General features: G+C 26.4%; 1 protein-coding gene across 2 annotated transcripts in view; it reads left to right on the forward strand.

Annotated features, from left to right (window-relative positions):
• The window catches only part of Cmtr1 (Cap methyltransferase 1), a 39,254-nt gene that overhangs the window by 16,175 nt on the left and 4,469 nt on the right, over positions 1–18,610 (forward strand). For both annotated transcript variants that reach the window (XM_043045612.3, XM_043045611.2), the window contains exons 10-22: positions 218–290; positions 1,819–2,011; positions 2,780–2,889; positions 6,618–6,714; positions 8,773–8,905; positions 10,092–10,274; positions 10,491–10,547; positions 10,640–10,697; positions 10,783–10,851; positions 11,837–11,983; positions 13,918–14,037; positions 15,303–15,394; positions 16,335–16,451. In XM_043045612.3, coding sequence (XP_042901546.1) covers positions 218–290; positions 1,819–2,011; positions 2,780–2,889; positions 6,618–6,714; positions 8,773–8,905; positions 10,092–10,274; positions 10,491–10,547; positions 10,640–10,697; positions 10,783–10,851; positions 11,837–11,983; positions 13,918–14,037; positions 15,303–15,394; positions 16,335–16,451 — 1,449 coding nt within the window. The remainder of the gene's footprint in view (positions 1–217; positions 291–1,818; positions 2,012–2,779; positions 2,890–6,617; positions 6,715–8,772; positions 8,906–10,091; positions 10,275–10,490; positions 10,548–10,639; positions 10,698–10,782; positions 10,852–11,836; positions 11,984–13,917; positions 14,038–15,302; positions 15,395–16,334; positions 16,452–18,610) is intronic.

Below are 18,610 nucleotides of genomic sequence, written 5' to 3' on the forward strand. Positions count from 1 at the left end.
ACAATTATTTAACATGGATATCAAAATGGAAATTTCTTTGAATTGATGCCTTTACTTATGATGCATTGATATTTTTTGATCAATGCATATCCTATTTTAATAATTGTTTGAAGGCCTTCTCCTCATTTTTCATTGTAATTAAAGGTTATAAAAGTATACTAAAAAAACAGGAATTATAATTCATTTTAATTTTACTTACATTCATGTTATATTTCAGAGCTGCAATGAAGATGGCTAACATGGATGCCATGTTTGATTTTATGTTTTCTCAACCAAAAAAGATGAACGGGGTGAGCAAATTCTTTTCTTTATTGAAACTTTTCATACTATAGCAATGATGCTACTGTTTTTTTTACACAAAATTGCTTCTAAGAATTTGAAATAAGACATATTATTGTGTACCAATTCTACTTTAATCTGTTCCAAAATAAACACTTCCAAAAATTTGATATCTGTCAATATACACAATTAGGTGAGAATTAAATTATTACTTCTAACCTCACCAAAGATGTTTAATTTCTTCTCTAAATTGCTACAAAACCAATGAAAAATTCATTACGGTTTTTCAAAGAATTACTCCACAAAGCTTAATCCTTGAAAAAAAAAATAAAGTGAAAAAACTAATATATATGTACAGTGCAAAGTCCCATAAACAGAACTCTTTTTCCCTTGTCCAGAAAAATTTTTTTTTTATTTATTTTTTCTACATGTGCGACTGGTTGAAGAAAGGTATGCAGGGATGAGAATCCTCCGTTTTCCTGCTTTTTGATTTTTTTTTTCTGACTTCCGATTTTTGTTCAATTTTAATCCCATTTCTGCTACAGTGTGGAAAAGAAATTGGATATTAAGTAAACGAAATTCGGTATTTCACTACAGCTGGAAGTGGGTCATTAATTGATTATTCAAAAGGGTGATTTGGAATTTGGGGATCATAATATTAATCTATTAAAGATGAAATCAATATTTTAAAAACTATGTGGAAATCCCAAATTGTTGAAATGGCGTTCGCAAAAACCACATGGACAATAAAATCGTCAAACATCTAGTCATCGTGAAGTAATTTTACAAATGAGCGATTTGAAATTTCCCCTTCTATGATTATGTAGCATTAAAAAGCTATGAAAATCGGTAAATAACTGGCAAAAATGCTATTGTAAATCCATGTGAAATTGCGGATGAATCCTCAATAAATGAATGCACTATTTGAAGTTAAAACATTGAGATTTTAAAAACGAAATGAAAATCGGTTTTAATAGTAACTGAAAAAACGATCGGCAAAGCCACGTGGATTCACTGTGGAATTGTCGCTAATTAAGTAGATGGAGAAATGATTACTAACTGAAATGCGTGATTCAGAATTTGCATTGAGGTTTTAAAAACTATATGGAAATCTGTAACAAAATCTTTTGAAATAGCGCAGCCACCCAAATTGCGTGAATTTATACATTGTTTATTAAAATTCATGTTAATTATCATCTATTTGTTATTTTTATTGAATTAGGATGTTATGATATTTGTTTACCTTAAAGACTAAAGACCTATTATTGGGAAAAATCTATTTTCCGGGCTTGCCAAAGTTCCGAAAATTCCGGATATGGGACTTTGTATTTGCATAGACCACTGTATATATATGTATGTATATATATTCTAGTAAAATTCTAATTATAATGACTCTTGCAGATTTGTTTATTTCTGTTTCTGTGAAAATTATAAATTATACTTAATTTTAACAATTGATTAGCAGTTATTTTTTTTACTGTACGTTTTATAATTTCCCTGTTAATGGATGCCCTAACTTCATAATTAATCATGTTTCAGGAGTCACTTATAGAAAATAACGAGCTTTTATACTTTGCTGATGTTTGTGCTGGCCCTGGAGGTTTTTCAGAGTATGTTCTATGGAGAAAAAAGTGGGAGGCAAAAGGATTTGGATTTACATTAAGAGGCTCAAATGACTTTAAATTAGAGGACTTTTTTTCTGGTCCACCTGAAAGCTTTGAACCATACTATGGTAAATAAATTTTTGTTTTATGTTATGAGAAGTTTTTGTTTGATTTAGATTTTGTTAATGAACACAAAAAAAAGTTTTATAATCAAATATTATAGTCATTTGAGAAATTAAAGTTGATATTAATGTTTTACAGTCACTTGAGATATTAATGATTAATAATTTTGAATTTTTAAAAAAAAAATTTTTTTTTTTTTTATCTTATACTTAATATTCTTTTTGATTAAACTAAACATCCTATTATTTTTTATGTTGAGAAGTTTCTAGTTATTAGATAACTTACAAAAAAAAAATCTTCTATTATTCTTAAATAGACTCATATAACCACAATACTTAGCCCTCATATCATTGAGAAACCTTTCGTTAGAATTATTTTGAATTAATATTTACCATACTAAACTAATATTTTACCTCCTATAAAAAATATATGCATAAAAGTAAAATTCTGAACTTAAATACCATAATGTTGCAGAAATATGACACCATAGAACATATGCTGCATCCACAAAATTGAACTAAAATGGGCACAGCTCAAAATTTTATCATTATCCAGTTTACTGTGTCGCAGAATCCAGTTATTCAATTTATTCTGCCAGATTTAGTTTTTTACACCTTTTTTATCCTCTTAATTTAGCTCTCTTATGTAATGTCATTTGCAGTCTAGTGCACCTGAATTTATATAATTGAACCATCGATACTTGTTTAAATCTAATCAAAAACTCGTATTATTATAACTCTTCAATATTTTATTTTATTTTGAAATTTTTTTAGGTGTCAATGAGGATGGAAATGTATATGCTCCTGAAAATCTCCGGTCCTTTAGTAAATATGTGTATGAAAATACTGAAAACAAAGGAGTTCATTTTATGATGGCTGATGGTGTAAGTTATTTTTTTATATTGCTTGCCATTATGAATATTTTGCGAACTACTCTTATTTTAACCTTTTCACTATGCTATATAAATGTTAAACATCTTAAACTTTATTAAATAACCTTGAAAATAAATTTTTTGTTTTATTATTTTTTTCAACTTGAGACCAAAGAAAAATTAGTTCAATAAATTTTAAGCTATAACAGGGTGCTTAGCTTTTTTAAAAAGTGATTAAAGGTGCTTATTTTTGATGTTCGTTTTTTAAAAGTCCCTAGAGGTGCTTTTTTTATTGAGCTATTTTAAAAAGTGCTTAATTTCTGCTTTTCCAAAATGAGAAATTTTTTTCTTAACCAGGCCAATTTTTGGCACTAATTAAGCAAAAAGCTCGGTTTTCACGTGTTCCTTTTAACATTCTCACAATTCATTCATCCACAATCTATTTTGGCATATGTCGGTCCATAGCACATGAAAGTGCAGATCATTTTACATGCTTGATGTAATACTTGTGATTTCGCATGTGCTTACACTGAGCTTGATTCAATGAGAAGAATTCTTGCATTCTCATGTACAACTCTGCATTTTGACTTGAGAAATGCTTGATTTCAGGCTTCAATTTCTACCCTTTGAAATCGAACCTAAAAATGGATTTTTTTCTGATCATATGGAACTAAACATTGGTAATTTTTTCTCCCTAATAGCAAATTTTTTTTAAAATTTCTCTTGTTAATTTTATCATTGGTGAAACACCATCGTCTTCGTCCCTGGCAATCCAATGGCTTTCTTGCATTATTATATTTATATGTCAGTACTTTAATGCTTGAACTTGATTTGGGGGTCATTCATCAATTACATATTTTATATGGATCCAAAGCAGTCAATAATCACAAAGCTCTTCATCACCTCACAAATTCCATCTCTCTTTTATTCCTTAAATTTAATAAAGACAAGAAATTATTGAGATGACTTAATCTTAGGATGTTTTACCTGAGAGATCGTCAACTAATTGCCTATAATTTTTTAACCTTTTTATAGTTCTGTATTACTTTTAAAATTTTCAGTTCTTATAAGTTATTTTATGAAAAACTCAATAATATTTAGTGGGAAGATTTTAAGAAAAGGGAGATGCAATGAAAAATCTTATGTTAATTCAGATTTGTCTTTTCAAAATAATTTAATTCCTCTCCTAATGAATTGATTTAAAAACAACTGAAGTAAAAAAAGTCAATAATCTGAAAATTTTTTAATATTATAAAAGTAGGACATTACATAATAATTTACTTCTAACAAGAATGGCTTCAGATACTTATTATGTTAGCATTTTGAAATAATTGAAATTTTTTTAATCTTTTTATTAAAGAAATACTGAACCAAGTAACAAATTTTCATTAGGGCCATTCACTAATTTACATTAGTAATATAAATTTATTAAGTTTTTTTACTTAAAAATGATACATCATAATTTGTATTAGCAGGATTTTAAAACAAAAATGTGAGATTCATATTCATGCAATTTTGAAACTAAATATCAAGATTCGCATTTCTGCAATTTTAAAATCAAGCATTGAGATTTGTATTAACGTGATTTTAAAATAAAATATGAAGATTCAATCACGCAATTTTGTTATCTAAGATCGAATTTCGTATTCACACGTTTTTAAAATCAAATATTAAGATTCGTATTCACGTGATTTTAAAATTAATCATCAAGATTCGTTTTAACGCGATTTTGAAAATCAAACATCAATATTCATATTCACTCCATTTTAAATTCAAACATTAAGATTCAATTCGCATGATTTAAATAAATATTTAAAGTGCTTGCATTAATGTTAATTATAGTTGCTAATAAAACTGAATAAATAAATAATTAATCCATAAACATTTTTATTTACTAATCAGAGTTATGAGTAAGAGTGGTAGTATGAAATTCTTTAATTTAAAAGAATGTTTTATGTAAATTTTATAGTACAACCTATTGTGATGAAAAATCACTAAAAAAGATTAATAATTTAATTTTAAATATGTATTATAAAATTAAAATCTTGTGTTTTCTCTTTTTTTCCTCTTCCTTTTACCTATTTAATGTTTTGAAATTTCTTTGAATTGTGCTATGTCAAGGCTTTAACAGATCAAGATTAGATCATTGCAATCAAGATTTGATTTCGTTTCTGAGGAGCTGCACTTACATATTTTTTTTTTCTTTCTAGATGTTGTTGAGAAATAATACTGCATCTATATTTTATTTTATGATTTAAATTGCTAATTGCTGTTAACACAAGCTATTACTGTTATTTCTTTCAGTTTTTCTTTTTTTCTAATTCCTACAGTGCAGCATTTATCTTACTCCTTTTATTTTTTTAATATAATGCAGCATGTCAGATTTGAGCACCTATACAATTAAACATTACTTTCAATTCACCTCAATTCTGTTTATTATTACCTGTATTAATTACTGTTTATTTTGCTGCAGTTTGTAAGTTCAACTTTATTTGCTCAATGATAATGTATTGAAAAAAATATTACTTTATGGACAGTTTTATCTTCTAAGAAATAATTTATCTCCCATTTAATGTAGTTTAGTGGGTTCTAAGCATTTACAGTCCTTTTTTCTTTTCTGTTATTTAAATTTTTCTTAGTTACAATCAGGGTGCTTAGCGTTTTTAAAAAGTGCTTAAAGGTGCATATTTTTGATTTTCGTTTTTTAAAAGCCCTTAAAGGTGCTTTTTTCATTGGGTGTTTTTAAAAAGTGCTTAATTTTCCCTTGTTCAAAATGAGATTTTTCCTTTACTATATTGATTTTCGCTTCGAATTGTGCAAAAGGATACATTTCACATTGTTCTATTCAAGGTTTTCAAAATTAATTCAACCCCAATCTATTTCGGCGTATTCTCAGTCCGTAGCGTACGAAAACGCTATTTGCTTTACATGATTCAAAATGTCCTGACTTTTGACAATTGTCAAAAACAATCCCGAAAGGTTTTTTTAAAATTTTTACATGATTGTTAAAACAAGATAAAACCGTCGATTGTCAAAAACTTTCCAACCATGCCTAATGGGATACCTGCAAGTGACGTAGTGTGGGTATGTCGATCCTGATTGGTTATTGAAACGTGGCAATTGTTTACGCTAGCAACTGTTCTTTTTATACTACTTCGAGGAAGTAAAGCCTGCCAAGTACCAATTCTCTTAAGTAACGCAGCCTATAATCTTTCACAAATATTTCAATTCTACCACTATATAATAACACAAAGACAGGCACGAAGCCATGTAGAACACAAACAAACTTATTATGCATCGAAGTTGCCAGGTACACAAAACAAAAATATATAACAGTTACAATTAAATACATGAACAAATAATAAATTAAAGTTAAGTAAAAGAAGTAGACTAGAAAGAATTTTATTTCAACAAATTTGATTTGCTATACGGCTCTCTATTTAATTAACTCAAAGTTTATTAATATTTTAAGTTATGTGGAGAGACTTAGCTCAACTTTATTATTCCATATTGCTGATAAAGATTAGCTGGTGCTGACGTCATAGGTCACATGCATGGGTATTGGTTGTCTTCTTCTTCTTGGAGTGCAAGTACCCAATTATGATATTTTTTTAAAGTGCTTGAAAATATTTTTTGAGTGCTTGAAAAGTGCTTATTTTGTGTTAATTTGGCTACGCACCCTGACAATGTATTTTTATCTTTGTTATTCACTTAATAGGTACCTATTTTTTTCATTCCAGGGATTTTCAGTTGAAGGAAAAGAAAATGAGCAGGAAATTTTGTCAAAAAGATTGTACCTTTGTCAGTTTTTGTGTGCCCTCATGATAGTACGGCCAGGTATAGTTTCATTTCGACTGCGAATTAGAAATTACTATTATAAAGATGAATAGATTCAGTTACCTGCTGATACTATATTTCTTATTAGGCACATTTATGTATATTATGTTAAAGGAGGTATTGATTGTTTGATAGTCACCTAAATTTTGAAAAATAATCCTTAAAGCATTTAAATTAACTTAAGTAGCTTAAGGAGAAAGGAAATTAATGAGTAGCTTAATTATGTTTTAATTATCATTTTACCTTTTTCTTGCATTTATAGTCCTATTTTTATTTTGTTTTTCTTATTTATTAAAATAATATTCAAGTAGCAAGTTTTGATGTATGATGATGCCACAAATTTTTTGATCAATTTTTAATCCTCTCAATTTCATTGATTTTAGCCAATTTTCTAAGTTTAATTACCCTTTTTCTTCTATTTCTGCTTTAAAATGTTATTAAATATTGGGCATGAGGAAGTCAAACTGGACATTTTTAAGTCTTTTGAAATTTATTTTTCATCTCCTGAAAATATATGTACTGTAAAAAGAAAGTAATGTTGTGATAAGGCAGTCATCAACAGAAAGAAGACGAAAAAACTTATTTTCTTAACTGTACTGTTATACTATGTGCATCTTTGACGAGGTATCCTCAAGGGAGAATCATGATAACTTGAAACTATATATAATGATTCGAGACTAACACATAAGTAATTAAAATAACATGCTAGCAAATAGGTTACAGAAGAATAGCGACTAACATAAATTAGTATAGTCCTTATATACTCTCTCTGGATCGGGAGGCAGCTCCGTAGCTCTGCAGCTAAAGACTGTTGCCGTGGATACGTTAATAATGACGAAAAGTGATGTCGGCTGACATCACAACACATGTTATAACAATATATTTTTATTAATATTTTTTTCTTCTTTTGAAACATGCATTTGAATGCAACTAGCTTTCAAAATATGTTACAAGATGAGTGACAATGATAACAAGTCTCCCAAAAAAAGTTTTTCAAGTTTTTGATTATTTTTCAATATTTGATAAAAAATTATAATGTGATTTGTGCTTCATTTTGGTAGTAGATTTAAGTTAGTGTAATTTCGAATTTTTTTTTTTTTTTAGAACTATGTAGTAAGCTCAAATTCTGGAAGGGAAAAAAAAACTCCTAACCTAATAGTTTTATGTTGGATGCTATGATAATGAAAAGATTGTCTTAGTATCATTAAACCCATTTTCTAGAGTCAAATTTTTCAATAAATAAATAAAGTTTAAAAACCTACTTTTGATTAACTAATTTATTTATTTGTTTGTGAATATTTGTTACTTGCCTTTTTTACAGGTTTAAACATATGTGCAGTTGTTTATAATTAAAATGAAGAATTATCACAGAAGATGCGAAAGAACACAACTCTAAACTAAAATAAATTTAATAGACTGTTTCCTTATTTCTTCTGCTAAAAATTCTGGTTTGAAAAATGTTTCTAAAACAGTAGAATATATATTTTAAAATATACACTAAGATGGTATCCATTATATAAATGCTATCTTGGTATACATTTTAAAATGTATGTGTAGTACCACAATAGTTGTATACTAATAAATAAATTTGTTTTTATTTTTAATTCTTAAAATCAAATGTATTTCTAGTATTTATATTGACTTTTAAATTATTAAGGTTTAAATAATTTAATTTATAGTTTTAAAATTTAAATTGACTACAAATTAAACATAGAAAACGAGGAAGTGTAGAAAATAGAATGCATAGTTTTCCAAATGCTTTTAAATGCAATTTAAAAAATTAGAGATATGACAATAAAGTAGCTACAGACAATGTCTTGATCTTTAGTGAAATTATTCCTTTTATTTTATATGCATAAATTATTCCTTTTATTTTATATGCATGTAATAAATCATTTTTAACTATCACTTTAACTCATGATTTTTAACTAAATCATTTTTATTCCGAACAATCATTTTTTTAACAATTTAATTTTGAATTATAAAAGTTTTATTACTTATTGTTAAAAACTAATCTATTTTTAATTATTTTATGTAATTTAATCTATACCATTTCAGAAGGTCATTTTGTGTGTAAATTATTCGATTTATTCACCACATTTAGCGTGGGACTTGTATATTTGATGTGCATGTGTTATGAAAAAGTGTGCATATTCAAGCCAAATACCAGCAGACCAGCCAACTCTGAAAGGTATTTCTACTAATGTTTTCCCCAAAAATTAAATGAATCTTTTTTATCTCTATTAAGTAACATTTCTGTCAAGATGCCTTTCAAACTTGAAGTTTCGTATTCATTAAGCTATGAAAAATTTAGATCTGTTATAATATATATGCAATATATACTATTCTTTCAATATATATGTTAATCACTCAGGGGGAACTTAGAAGTTATGAAAAAAGAAGTTATAGTCCAAAAGAGTTGTACCTAAAGATCTCTCTTGTCTGAGTACACATTTTTAACATATTTTTGTAAAAATTTTCGAAGGAATTTTAAAATTTATGATGTAAACAAAAAGTGAACATGACAAATAGTGTATTTAGACTTTTGTAAACTTATTAAAACTTATTATAAATCAATTAACTATAAATCAAGCATTTTAATGTAAAGATTAAATATAAGTAATTTGTAGTAATGTAAGAAGATTATTAAATTAAATATTTAAAATAGAAAAAGATCATAAAATAAGATGAATACTGCATTATGAGGTTTTTAAAAAAAAAAAAAATTAGCATGCATTCCATGTTAGTCTGAGTTAGATTTTAGTGTTCCTGAACTAACAAACTTTATAATGAATGAAAAAAACATGATTATGTAACAGTTCTGTATGCATACTAATAACTTGTATGTATACTAAAAGTACTTTTAACTGTTTCGTTTAAATATGTGCAAACTTTGGAGATAAATGTGTACATGGGGCAGATAATCGGTGAATTTTTTATATTCAGTATTTAGTATTAGAGTGGAAAACAGTATAAAAGAAAAATGATTCTGTTATCTATATGTGAGAACAGTTTTCATGTTATTCATAGCATTATTCTGATAACAATATTAATGGTCTTGTATTTAAATATCAGGATTTTAGTTAAGTATTGCAAGTTTATAAAAATATTGCTATTAATTTATGCAAATAAGCAATTTGTAACTATAATCATTAATTGAAAGCATTAAACTAGTTAATCATTCAACAATTATGTTTGTGCTTTATCAAACATAATCATATAAATGTACACCAATCAATTGAGTAGTTAGAAGATTTAATGGTTATTTATGCATTTGGATTTTAAAAAAATTTCATCTTTTTAATGAATTATATTTTTAATTATTTTTTTACATATAATTTCTTATGATTATTTAATTGCTACCGTTCATCCTCTAGATACATTGTCTGCAAATGGAAAAAAGAGAACACTAAAGATATCTGTGATTATTTGTATGAGGTCAATGAATATTTTAACAAACTTAGTGACTTTTCAGAAGTAGACATAAGTGAAGTTGTTCCACTTAATATTTTAAAGCAAAATGAAGAATTTTATGACTACATTTGTGAATCAAATAATAAGTAAGTGATGTTTTAACCTTTAAAGCAAACACATTATTTATAGATGATAATTAATGTCTGGTAAATTTCAACTGTTTAGTAAATGTATAAAGCTAAAAAAAATTTTTTTTTTAATTCAAATATTTTATTTTGTAATGACTTACAAAATTGTTTGTCACAAATCTTTTATCCTACATAACATTTAATTTATGTATTTTTATATTTATTTACTTTTAGGTTTGGAGAAAGGCAGATAATTCATTTGGATAAAATAAGAGTGTTTGCCCAAAATTCGTAAATCTATTTTTCTCTTAATTTTTTTTTTTTTTTGAAAGCATTTATTATCTATTTTTTAATTTTCATAAATTAATTATAAATTTTTTTAGTGAGTTGCGTGAGGAGCGACAACCTGACTTACGAAAAGAATGTTTAGAACATTGGCAGGTAATGTTAGGCTGAAAATATTGTGATTTTATCATATTATGTGATATATTTAGCTGACTTTTTGTGCATTGCTTCTTTTCAATAGGTTCCCGATGAAGTTAGGAAAGCCCCTGCTAGACCAGAGGCAAGTAAGAGATATGAGCAATTATTGCAAGTAAGTTGAAAATATTTTTTCCCCCTTTCTTTTTTTCTAAGAGTTGAAGAAATACACTTGTTTTTCATACTTCAGTTATTTTTCGACATGTGAAGCTAGTAATGTAAAAGTTCTAGGGAAAAGTTAAAAAGCCTTAAAGGGAAAAGTTCTCAAAAATGTTATGTATACCTCAGAACAGTTCTAGTCTAAAAACTTAGAACAGTTTTACTCTAAAACTGCAGAATAAATCTACTTTAAAACTACAGAGTTCTACTTTACCTACGGAACAATTCATATCTTAGACATGAAGAACGTTATGTATGCTCTTAATAATTTTTATTTCATTTATGTAGGTTTAATTCATTATATATCATGATATCCATAAAAGAAAAAATAAATGGTTAAAATCTGTAGAAAAATTGAAGGAAACTGATCTGCCAAATGAAATCATGAAAGGAAATACGGAAAAAGAACTGGGGTAGCTGGACTAGTTAAGGAGGACCTTAGGGTTTTTAAAATTAAGCACTGTGGAACGAAACTCTGTCGAGGATGCGGTGGAAATCATGGTAGAGTAGTAAGCTAAGGACTGTAGAACCGGAAAAAACGAAGGCATTTGATATTTAGTTAATAAAGTTACTTTTAAAAATTAATCTAGCAAAATGGTTTTTCGATTACAAGAGTAATAATTTAACTAGTGGGAATTGTTTGCTTATTTTTGATGATACCTGCAAAACATCTGTAATCACCCAAAAGTCTTTTTGCGGAACATTAGATATGATTCTACTCTCAGGAAATGTCTATGAATAATTTAAACACATATTTATCAAAGGGTTATAACATTTCTTGACTAGAAAAGTTAGTACACTTTTGCCTGTTAAATAGACAGTTAGGGATAATAATTTTTTATGTCTGTCTGTTTTGTACTTTTGTTTGAAAACTGTATGAGTTTTCAAATATTGTTTTGTTTTTTTAAATTAATGAACTATATTTTACTTCTTATTTCAAGGGTGAAAATTTAAAATATCTTAGCTCTTCACCCGAAATACTTACAACCAGTTCTTTTAAGAAATTAGAGCAAGTGTTTGATTTTTACTGTGTTATCTGTGGAGACTGCAAACCTGACCAACATCCAACCCTCTTTCTTGGTCTTGGGGTATGACTCAATAATGTTTCTACTCTATTTTTATTGAATATATGTTTTAGATTCTTTTTAATAATGTATTGATGACCAATATTAATTTTAAGCATAACTCTGAAAATTGTTCAGCTTTTTGTTAAAAATTTTATAATGTTTTTTTTTTTTTTTTTTTTAAATGTAGTATCCAACTTGAAATTGATCAGTTAATTTCTTTAAATGTATAATAAAATTGCTTATTTTTTATATGAGAATTTAATGAAATTTAAATTGCATTAAAAGAGAATGCATAAATTCAAAAAGCAAATTTTATATATATCTAATTTATCAGAATGCACATTTTGAAAAAAATTAAAGGTTGATATTTACACTGGTGCCAACTATTACAATTTATCTGTAATTATTACGATTTTATAAACAAGATTACAGTGTTCGGTTGCTATCAATAAAAATTATGGATTTCGAGAATTTCTGTAATAATCTGTTTAATTGTGCTTTTTTTTCTTTTCTTTTTAATTTTGCTGTGTATGACTAATTTATGACAATATTTTTTTACACCTTAATAATTCTCAAAACAATAAAAAAACAAAAACTATTTCATGGCAGCAAGAAATATAAAAAAAGGAAAGTAATCTCTTCTTTTCACCTTCCAACAAGCTATTTTGAAACTTGATCTTCTCTCCTGAAAAAAAAGTATGAGTGTTGTTGGCAGCAGGGAGCGGTAGTTATACGTATACTTGAATAATTAGAATTCTCTAAAATTCAAATTAAAAAATGTCTTGAATCTTCATCCAATTAAATTCTCTAAAGTTAAAAAAGAACAGCAGATATTTAGGGGATATAATTTTATACTCTTTTCTTTCTCTTTTCTTTGGTGTGAAATTTAGAGAACGATTATGGCTGCTTATTTTATTTTCGTCCCCCTCAAAAATTAAACCCCTGTGATGCCCTCCTGTAAAAAAAGCAAAAGAACATAAACTCAATTCTAAAATTCTGTGAGCGAAAATCTTTAGTAATTCAAATATTGGATGATAAAAAAGCAATAAAAGCTTGTTCTAATTAAATCAAAAATTTGAAAATGGGTTCAAAGTAAACAATTTATTTTATAATGAGGTAGAAAGTTTTAGTGTTTTATAATTTTTTATTAAATACTTTTTTTTACATCACTCTCCCATGTTTTTTCTCTCATTGCATTTTTTTTATTTGTCTTTAAAAACTCTAAGTATAAACTGTTATAGTTCTTTTCTTCTTTTACTGTTAGAATAATTTTAAATTTGTCAATTCTGATAAGCTTATATGTTAAGGTGGGTACTTAATATAAACGAGACCAAAGGTAAAAACGAGACTTGAAGTTTTCTGAGCTCAAATGTCCAACATTTTTGCATATCACTATAATGTGCATTTTAAATGTTCCTGTTCATTCTAAATAGTAAAATATTTGAAAATGATGCATAAGTATTTTTAATAATTTGAAATTATTTTTATTACTTGGGAAAAATTATATTTTTTGATCTCAGTACTGAAAATCTGAAGCATTATAAATTATCTTAATCATTTAACTTTTACATTTATATTTTAAATCAGTTATTATATTTTTTTTAGAAAATTAAATTATTTAAATAATTAGTTTTATCATATAAGTTAAATAATCATTGATAGTGTGGTACATGTATCATTTACTTTGTATTTTATTTTATAAATAAATTATTTATAATCTTTAAAAGTAATCAAATTTACATAAAGTTATAATCATATTTTTTTTTGTATTAAATATAATTTACATTTTTATTGAATATAAAATTTTGTTTAATTGTTTTTTAAACCAGGAATTTCAGAAATGTGATCTTAAATATCTGAGGGGGGGATTTCTTTTTAAATGTGAAACCTATGTGTTACCAGCTATTATTATTTTGTTGTTAGCTTTCAGTACTTATGTCTGATTTTATTTGTAGAGATCTAGCAGTTACAGATACGACTCAAAAAGTTGTAAGTGGCTCAAACTTGAAGAAAAGCTTGATCTTCCTGCTGATACTCTTTTTTATGGCGAGCTTATTTTAGAACTGAAAGGAGAGGTACATGTCATACGTAATCAAATCAGCTAAATACTAGAAAAACTAGTACTAACACTTCTATAACATTTATTTAAACTTGTATTTTGTTTTCACCTCTGTAAATGTAGGTCAATGATGTAAAAAAAATTTTTTATGTAAATTAATTTAGAAAATGTTTCCAAGTTAAGTTTTCTAAATTACCCATGGGCTTGCTGTAACAACAATATTGTTATTATCTTTCAATTTCAGTGTGAGGAATATTGTATTGGTCAGAGGAGTTAAGCTACTTTTCTTTCTGTACTTGATGTCGAATTACTTACGTTATTACTGTTTACTTACGAATTACTTTTGCTAGCATAAATTCCACTGATGATTAATAAAATTCTATAAGAGAACATATTTATTTACAATTAAGAAAGTATAATTAGAAACGTGGTTTAAGAATTTTTTAACTGATTAATTTGGGATCACAGAGTAACCATTACTGTCCATCTTTCCTTTCTCACATTAAAAAAATCTCTCTTTTCATATCCCAACACCTGCTCTTCTTGAATCATGTATATATTTATCAGTCCACATCTTGAGATCCCATTTTTCTTTCATGAATTTGTTAACCAATAGGAACCAAGTCCTTTGCTCAGTTGATTTGAATTTGTGAATCCTTACAAATCTTAAAGTGTGCAGATTTTGTCTTATAGTTTTGAGTTATTAATTAGCTTTTGTACGAAAAGAAATTTTTTATATATACCTTCCTCTAAAAGCTATTGAATTTTGCTTGTTGTAAATGTTGACAATAGATCTTGTTTATGTATAGAGCAATTTTAAGTAAGCATGCTATTTATGAAATATCTCTATTAGTAAAAATTATTATATTATTAGAAAAGTTCTTTAGCCTAAGTAAATGTTAGGCTAATAATGACAGTTCTCTAATAATGAATCTAATATTTGAAATTGTTAACTTCCTTGTTCTTATCTGCTCTGCTTTAGATTTTGTAGGAATTAAAAAGGTATTCAGAATTTTGTTAAACTTAATGTAAACACTCAATTTCATTTTTTCTTTATATTTTTCTCTTCCAAATTTCTGGTTAGATTTAACTATTTTGGTTTCTTGAAATTTAAAATTATAAATAATCTATCATTAAATAATTTGAAATTATTTTTCTAAAATTTATACTTTTACTCTGATATACAAATTCTACTATGATTAAGAGTTTATGTTTTTATGCAGAATTTTTTTTTATTGTGTTATTTGTTTTCAAAACTTTGCTCCAACACATTTTATTTAGGGCAGGGCTCAAAGAAAAATAACATGCCTTCATATTTTTGATGCTATGTATTTGGGAGGAAAAGATGTTAGAAATTTTCATTTTCAAGACAGGTAAAAATAAAATAAAATGTACTTTATTATTTTGAGTATTTATTATTATTATACGTTGTAAAGTTCAAATTTATGTTTTTCTGTGCATGTAATCCAATAGAATGTTATGCTTTGGTGTCAAAAGAAGAAAAAAAATGCAATAGAAGCTTTGACATAAATTTTTATTTTATAATTAGAAATAAATTTTGGCATTACTTTAAGTGTATTGCTTCTGTTTTTTTTTTCTGAATAAAGATTTAATTACAAGGGAGTTCCAAAAAACAGTGAAAAAATACATAAACTAACACTAAATAAATAAAATAAAATTTTTAATACCATTTGCAGTTAAGATTTTCTTTTGCTGTGAAAATTAACATCAATCTGTAACTTCTATTCACGTATTTTCATGTTATATAAAGTATATTCGGTTAATTTTGTAAATCTGTTGTATCTATTTATGAATGTACACAGACATTGCTTTTAAAAAATCAATTCAAACAAAAGTTTGAATTCAATTTAAATTTCATACCTACATATACATTATGCTTAATTTATTGAGCATTTTCCCCACTTTACTTAGATTAATTTAAAATTTTGTTTAAAATAAAATTTAGTGTTGAGAAAACAATCTTGATCTAACTATGAAATGCAGTGTAGGGAAAAAGTGATTTTACATAATACAGGAGAAAAGTTTACTGACATATTTCAATAAGTAACTGTTCAATGAATGAACGAAAAAGCTGTTTTGTTTAACTTTGGTGTTGCTAAACTTGATTTCTTACTTTTATGAGAGCAAGAATAATTTTTAATTCCATTATTAGTTGAAAAGGTTTAGCAATTATGGTAACTTTCAATTCTTATTTATTCCAGCTCTACATATATTGTCTATTTAGTAATTGAAAAAAGTAACAAATTTACTTTTCTGTTATAGATATTGATGATTATTGCCTTTCGTTTTCAGGTTATCACTTGCTGAGAAATTTGTGAAAGCTATATCTAAACCAAGCAAATCTGATTACACTAAATTAAGAGTCAAAGAGGCGTGGCAATTACCTGATATTGAACAAATTTTTCAGAGGTATTTTCTTATTCAATTAAAGCTATGTATTTCTATCAAATTGCTCTGTATTATTTAATTTTTTGTGCATAAATTTAAAAAATTTAATTTTATTATAGATTATAAAATCTAGTAAACTCCTAAATATCTATGAATTGTTTATCCACTATTGGAAGAAAATCTACGATCATAGAATAGGTTTTTAAATTTCATTTACATTTAAACTGTTCAGCTACACAGAGGCATTAATTTTAATATATATATATGCTTTGGCCCCGTGGCAGAATCACGGCGACATTGTCGCGGAGCGGAGTTCTTGAAGAACTCATTGTCACGGAGTTCTTGAAGAACTCATTGTCACGGAGTTCTTGAAGAAAGAATTTCCCTTTAGAAAGTAAAAAAATTATGTTTTCTTTTCTGCAAAAATTTTTAAAAAATTTTTCTCTCTGTAATTATGTTTAAAAGATGCCTTTTTCACTCATCAGAGGGAAAAGAAATGTTCTTAATTTTTCTATTCTTATTTGAGAAGAATGAAAAGTAAAGAACATTGTAGCAAAAAATTTCGTTTCTGCTGAAATATTTTTTTTCCCTCCACAATTAAACTCAAGAGATACCTTTTTCATGCAACAGAGGGGAAGATATGCTCATGATTTTTTTTTATTTATTCCCTTTTGGGAAAAAAAAAAAAATGGTTTTCTTTCTTTTACTGATTTTAAGATTTTTAATTTATTTTTATTATGTGATGATGATTTACGAAATGCCAAAAAAGAAAAATTCGTGTGTTTTCCTCTTACAAAATGTGAGAATATCGCCCATGATATTAGAAAGAAAAAAACATTACATATTCATTAAAAAAAAACTATTTTATTGTATTCAAATCGGCTTTTCTTTTCATCTACAGCATTTCTGTTACTTTAAATTTAATTAATAACATGTATATTAGTTATTATTAAAAGTATCTTCCAGTAAGATATTAGAGCTAGAGAGGTTTGTTGCAGAAAGCCCCAAAAAATTCTCCCACAGGGTGATTTGCAGCTGCACACATTATTGGCGGTCAGAAAAAAATTTAGTTTTAATAAAATGATAAATAGATTTGAATTTGACTATTGAAGAGATGAGTGAATGAATAGTAAGATATATATATATATATCTTCAGTTATGATTTGCATCTGAAAACGTTATTGGGGCGATAACGATTTCAGTTTTAAGAAAATCGTAAATAGATTTTACTGTTGAAAAGCTGAGTGGATGAAGTGGGAAGTATTTAGTAGTGAATTTAAGTAAATGAACTTTTAAGTTTATACATTTCTCGTTTTTGTTAATTCTTTAAATCTTTATGTTTTTAATATATTTTTGAACTCATAACTCACTTAATTTTTGGGGGTATATTTATTTGACCCTAACTCTTTATGATTTGAATATTTTAATGATTTTTGTGCCTTTCATCTGCTGGATTTCATGGAGGATTTCGAATGTTTCTCAACAAATATAATTTTGCCTAAAAGGCTAAAATGAAGATACATATATTTAGGCTTATATTTACGAAATAAATTTAGCAACCTCAATTTGGAACAAACTTGTACCACTTTTTATTAAGCCTTGTTTGCTTGTAAACCAGCAAAAAAAAAAAAAAAAATCAGGGATAGTTGGAGCTCAACTTCGACTCATCAGTTTTAGTTTTGCAGGTGTTTATTGCTTAAGGAGAGAATTCAATAATTATTTATTTAAAAAATTTGTTTAAATATTTTCTGATTTTGTTTTAAAATTATATGTCATTTCATCTAAGATTGAGTAAAATTCTTTTTATTAACATCAATAAAAAAAAGTCTATGGCTGTTGAAGAACATTGAATATTTTCAATTTTTTCATTAAAAATTCACAGTTTTTTACACAATAATGATAAATTACTTATACTCTAATTTTTTTTTTTGTTTACCCCTATAATTACAGTATTAAATCATTATTCCGTTCTGTGATTATGAAAGCTTTATCTTTTTTATCTTGAATCTAAAGAAAAACTGGAAATGCCTCTGTAAAGAATCTGTACAATTTCACATTTGAGGTGAAATATTTTAGTCACAACTTATCAGCATTTGTGTAGAATATAGCTGAGAATCATGGAAATTTGATTACAAATGAAAATTTAAATGAATGAATGAATTTCATGATTCTCAAAATTT

The sequence above is a fragment of the Parasteatoda tepidariorum genome, chromosome 6 (assembly GCF_982258835.1).
Source record: "Parasteatoda tepidariorum strain Cologne lab strain chromosome 6, Ptep-v5.0, whole genome shotgun sequence".
NCBI classification, from domain to species: Eukaryota; Metazoa; Arthropoda; class Arachnida; order Araneae; family Theridiidae; genus Parasteatoda; species Parasteatoda tepidariorum.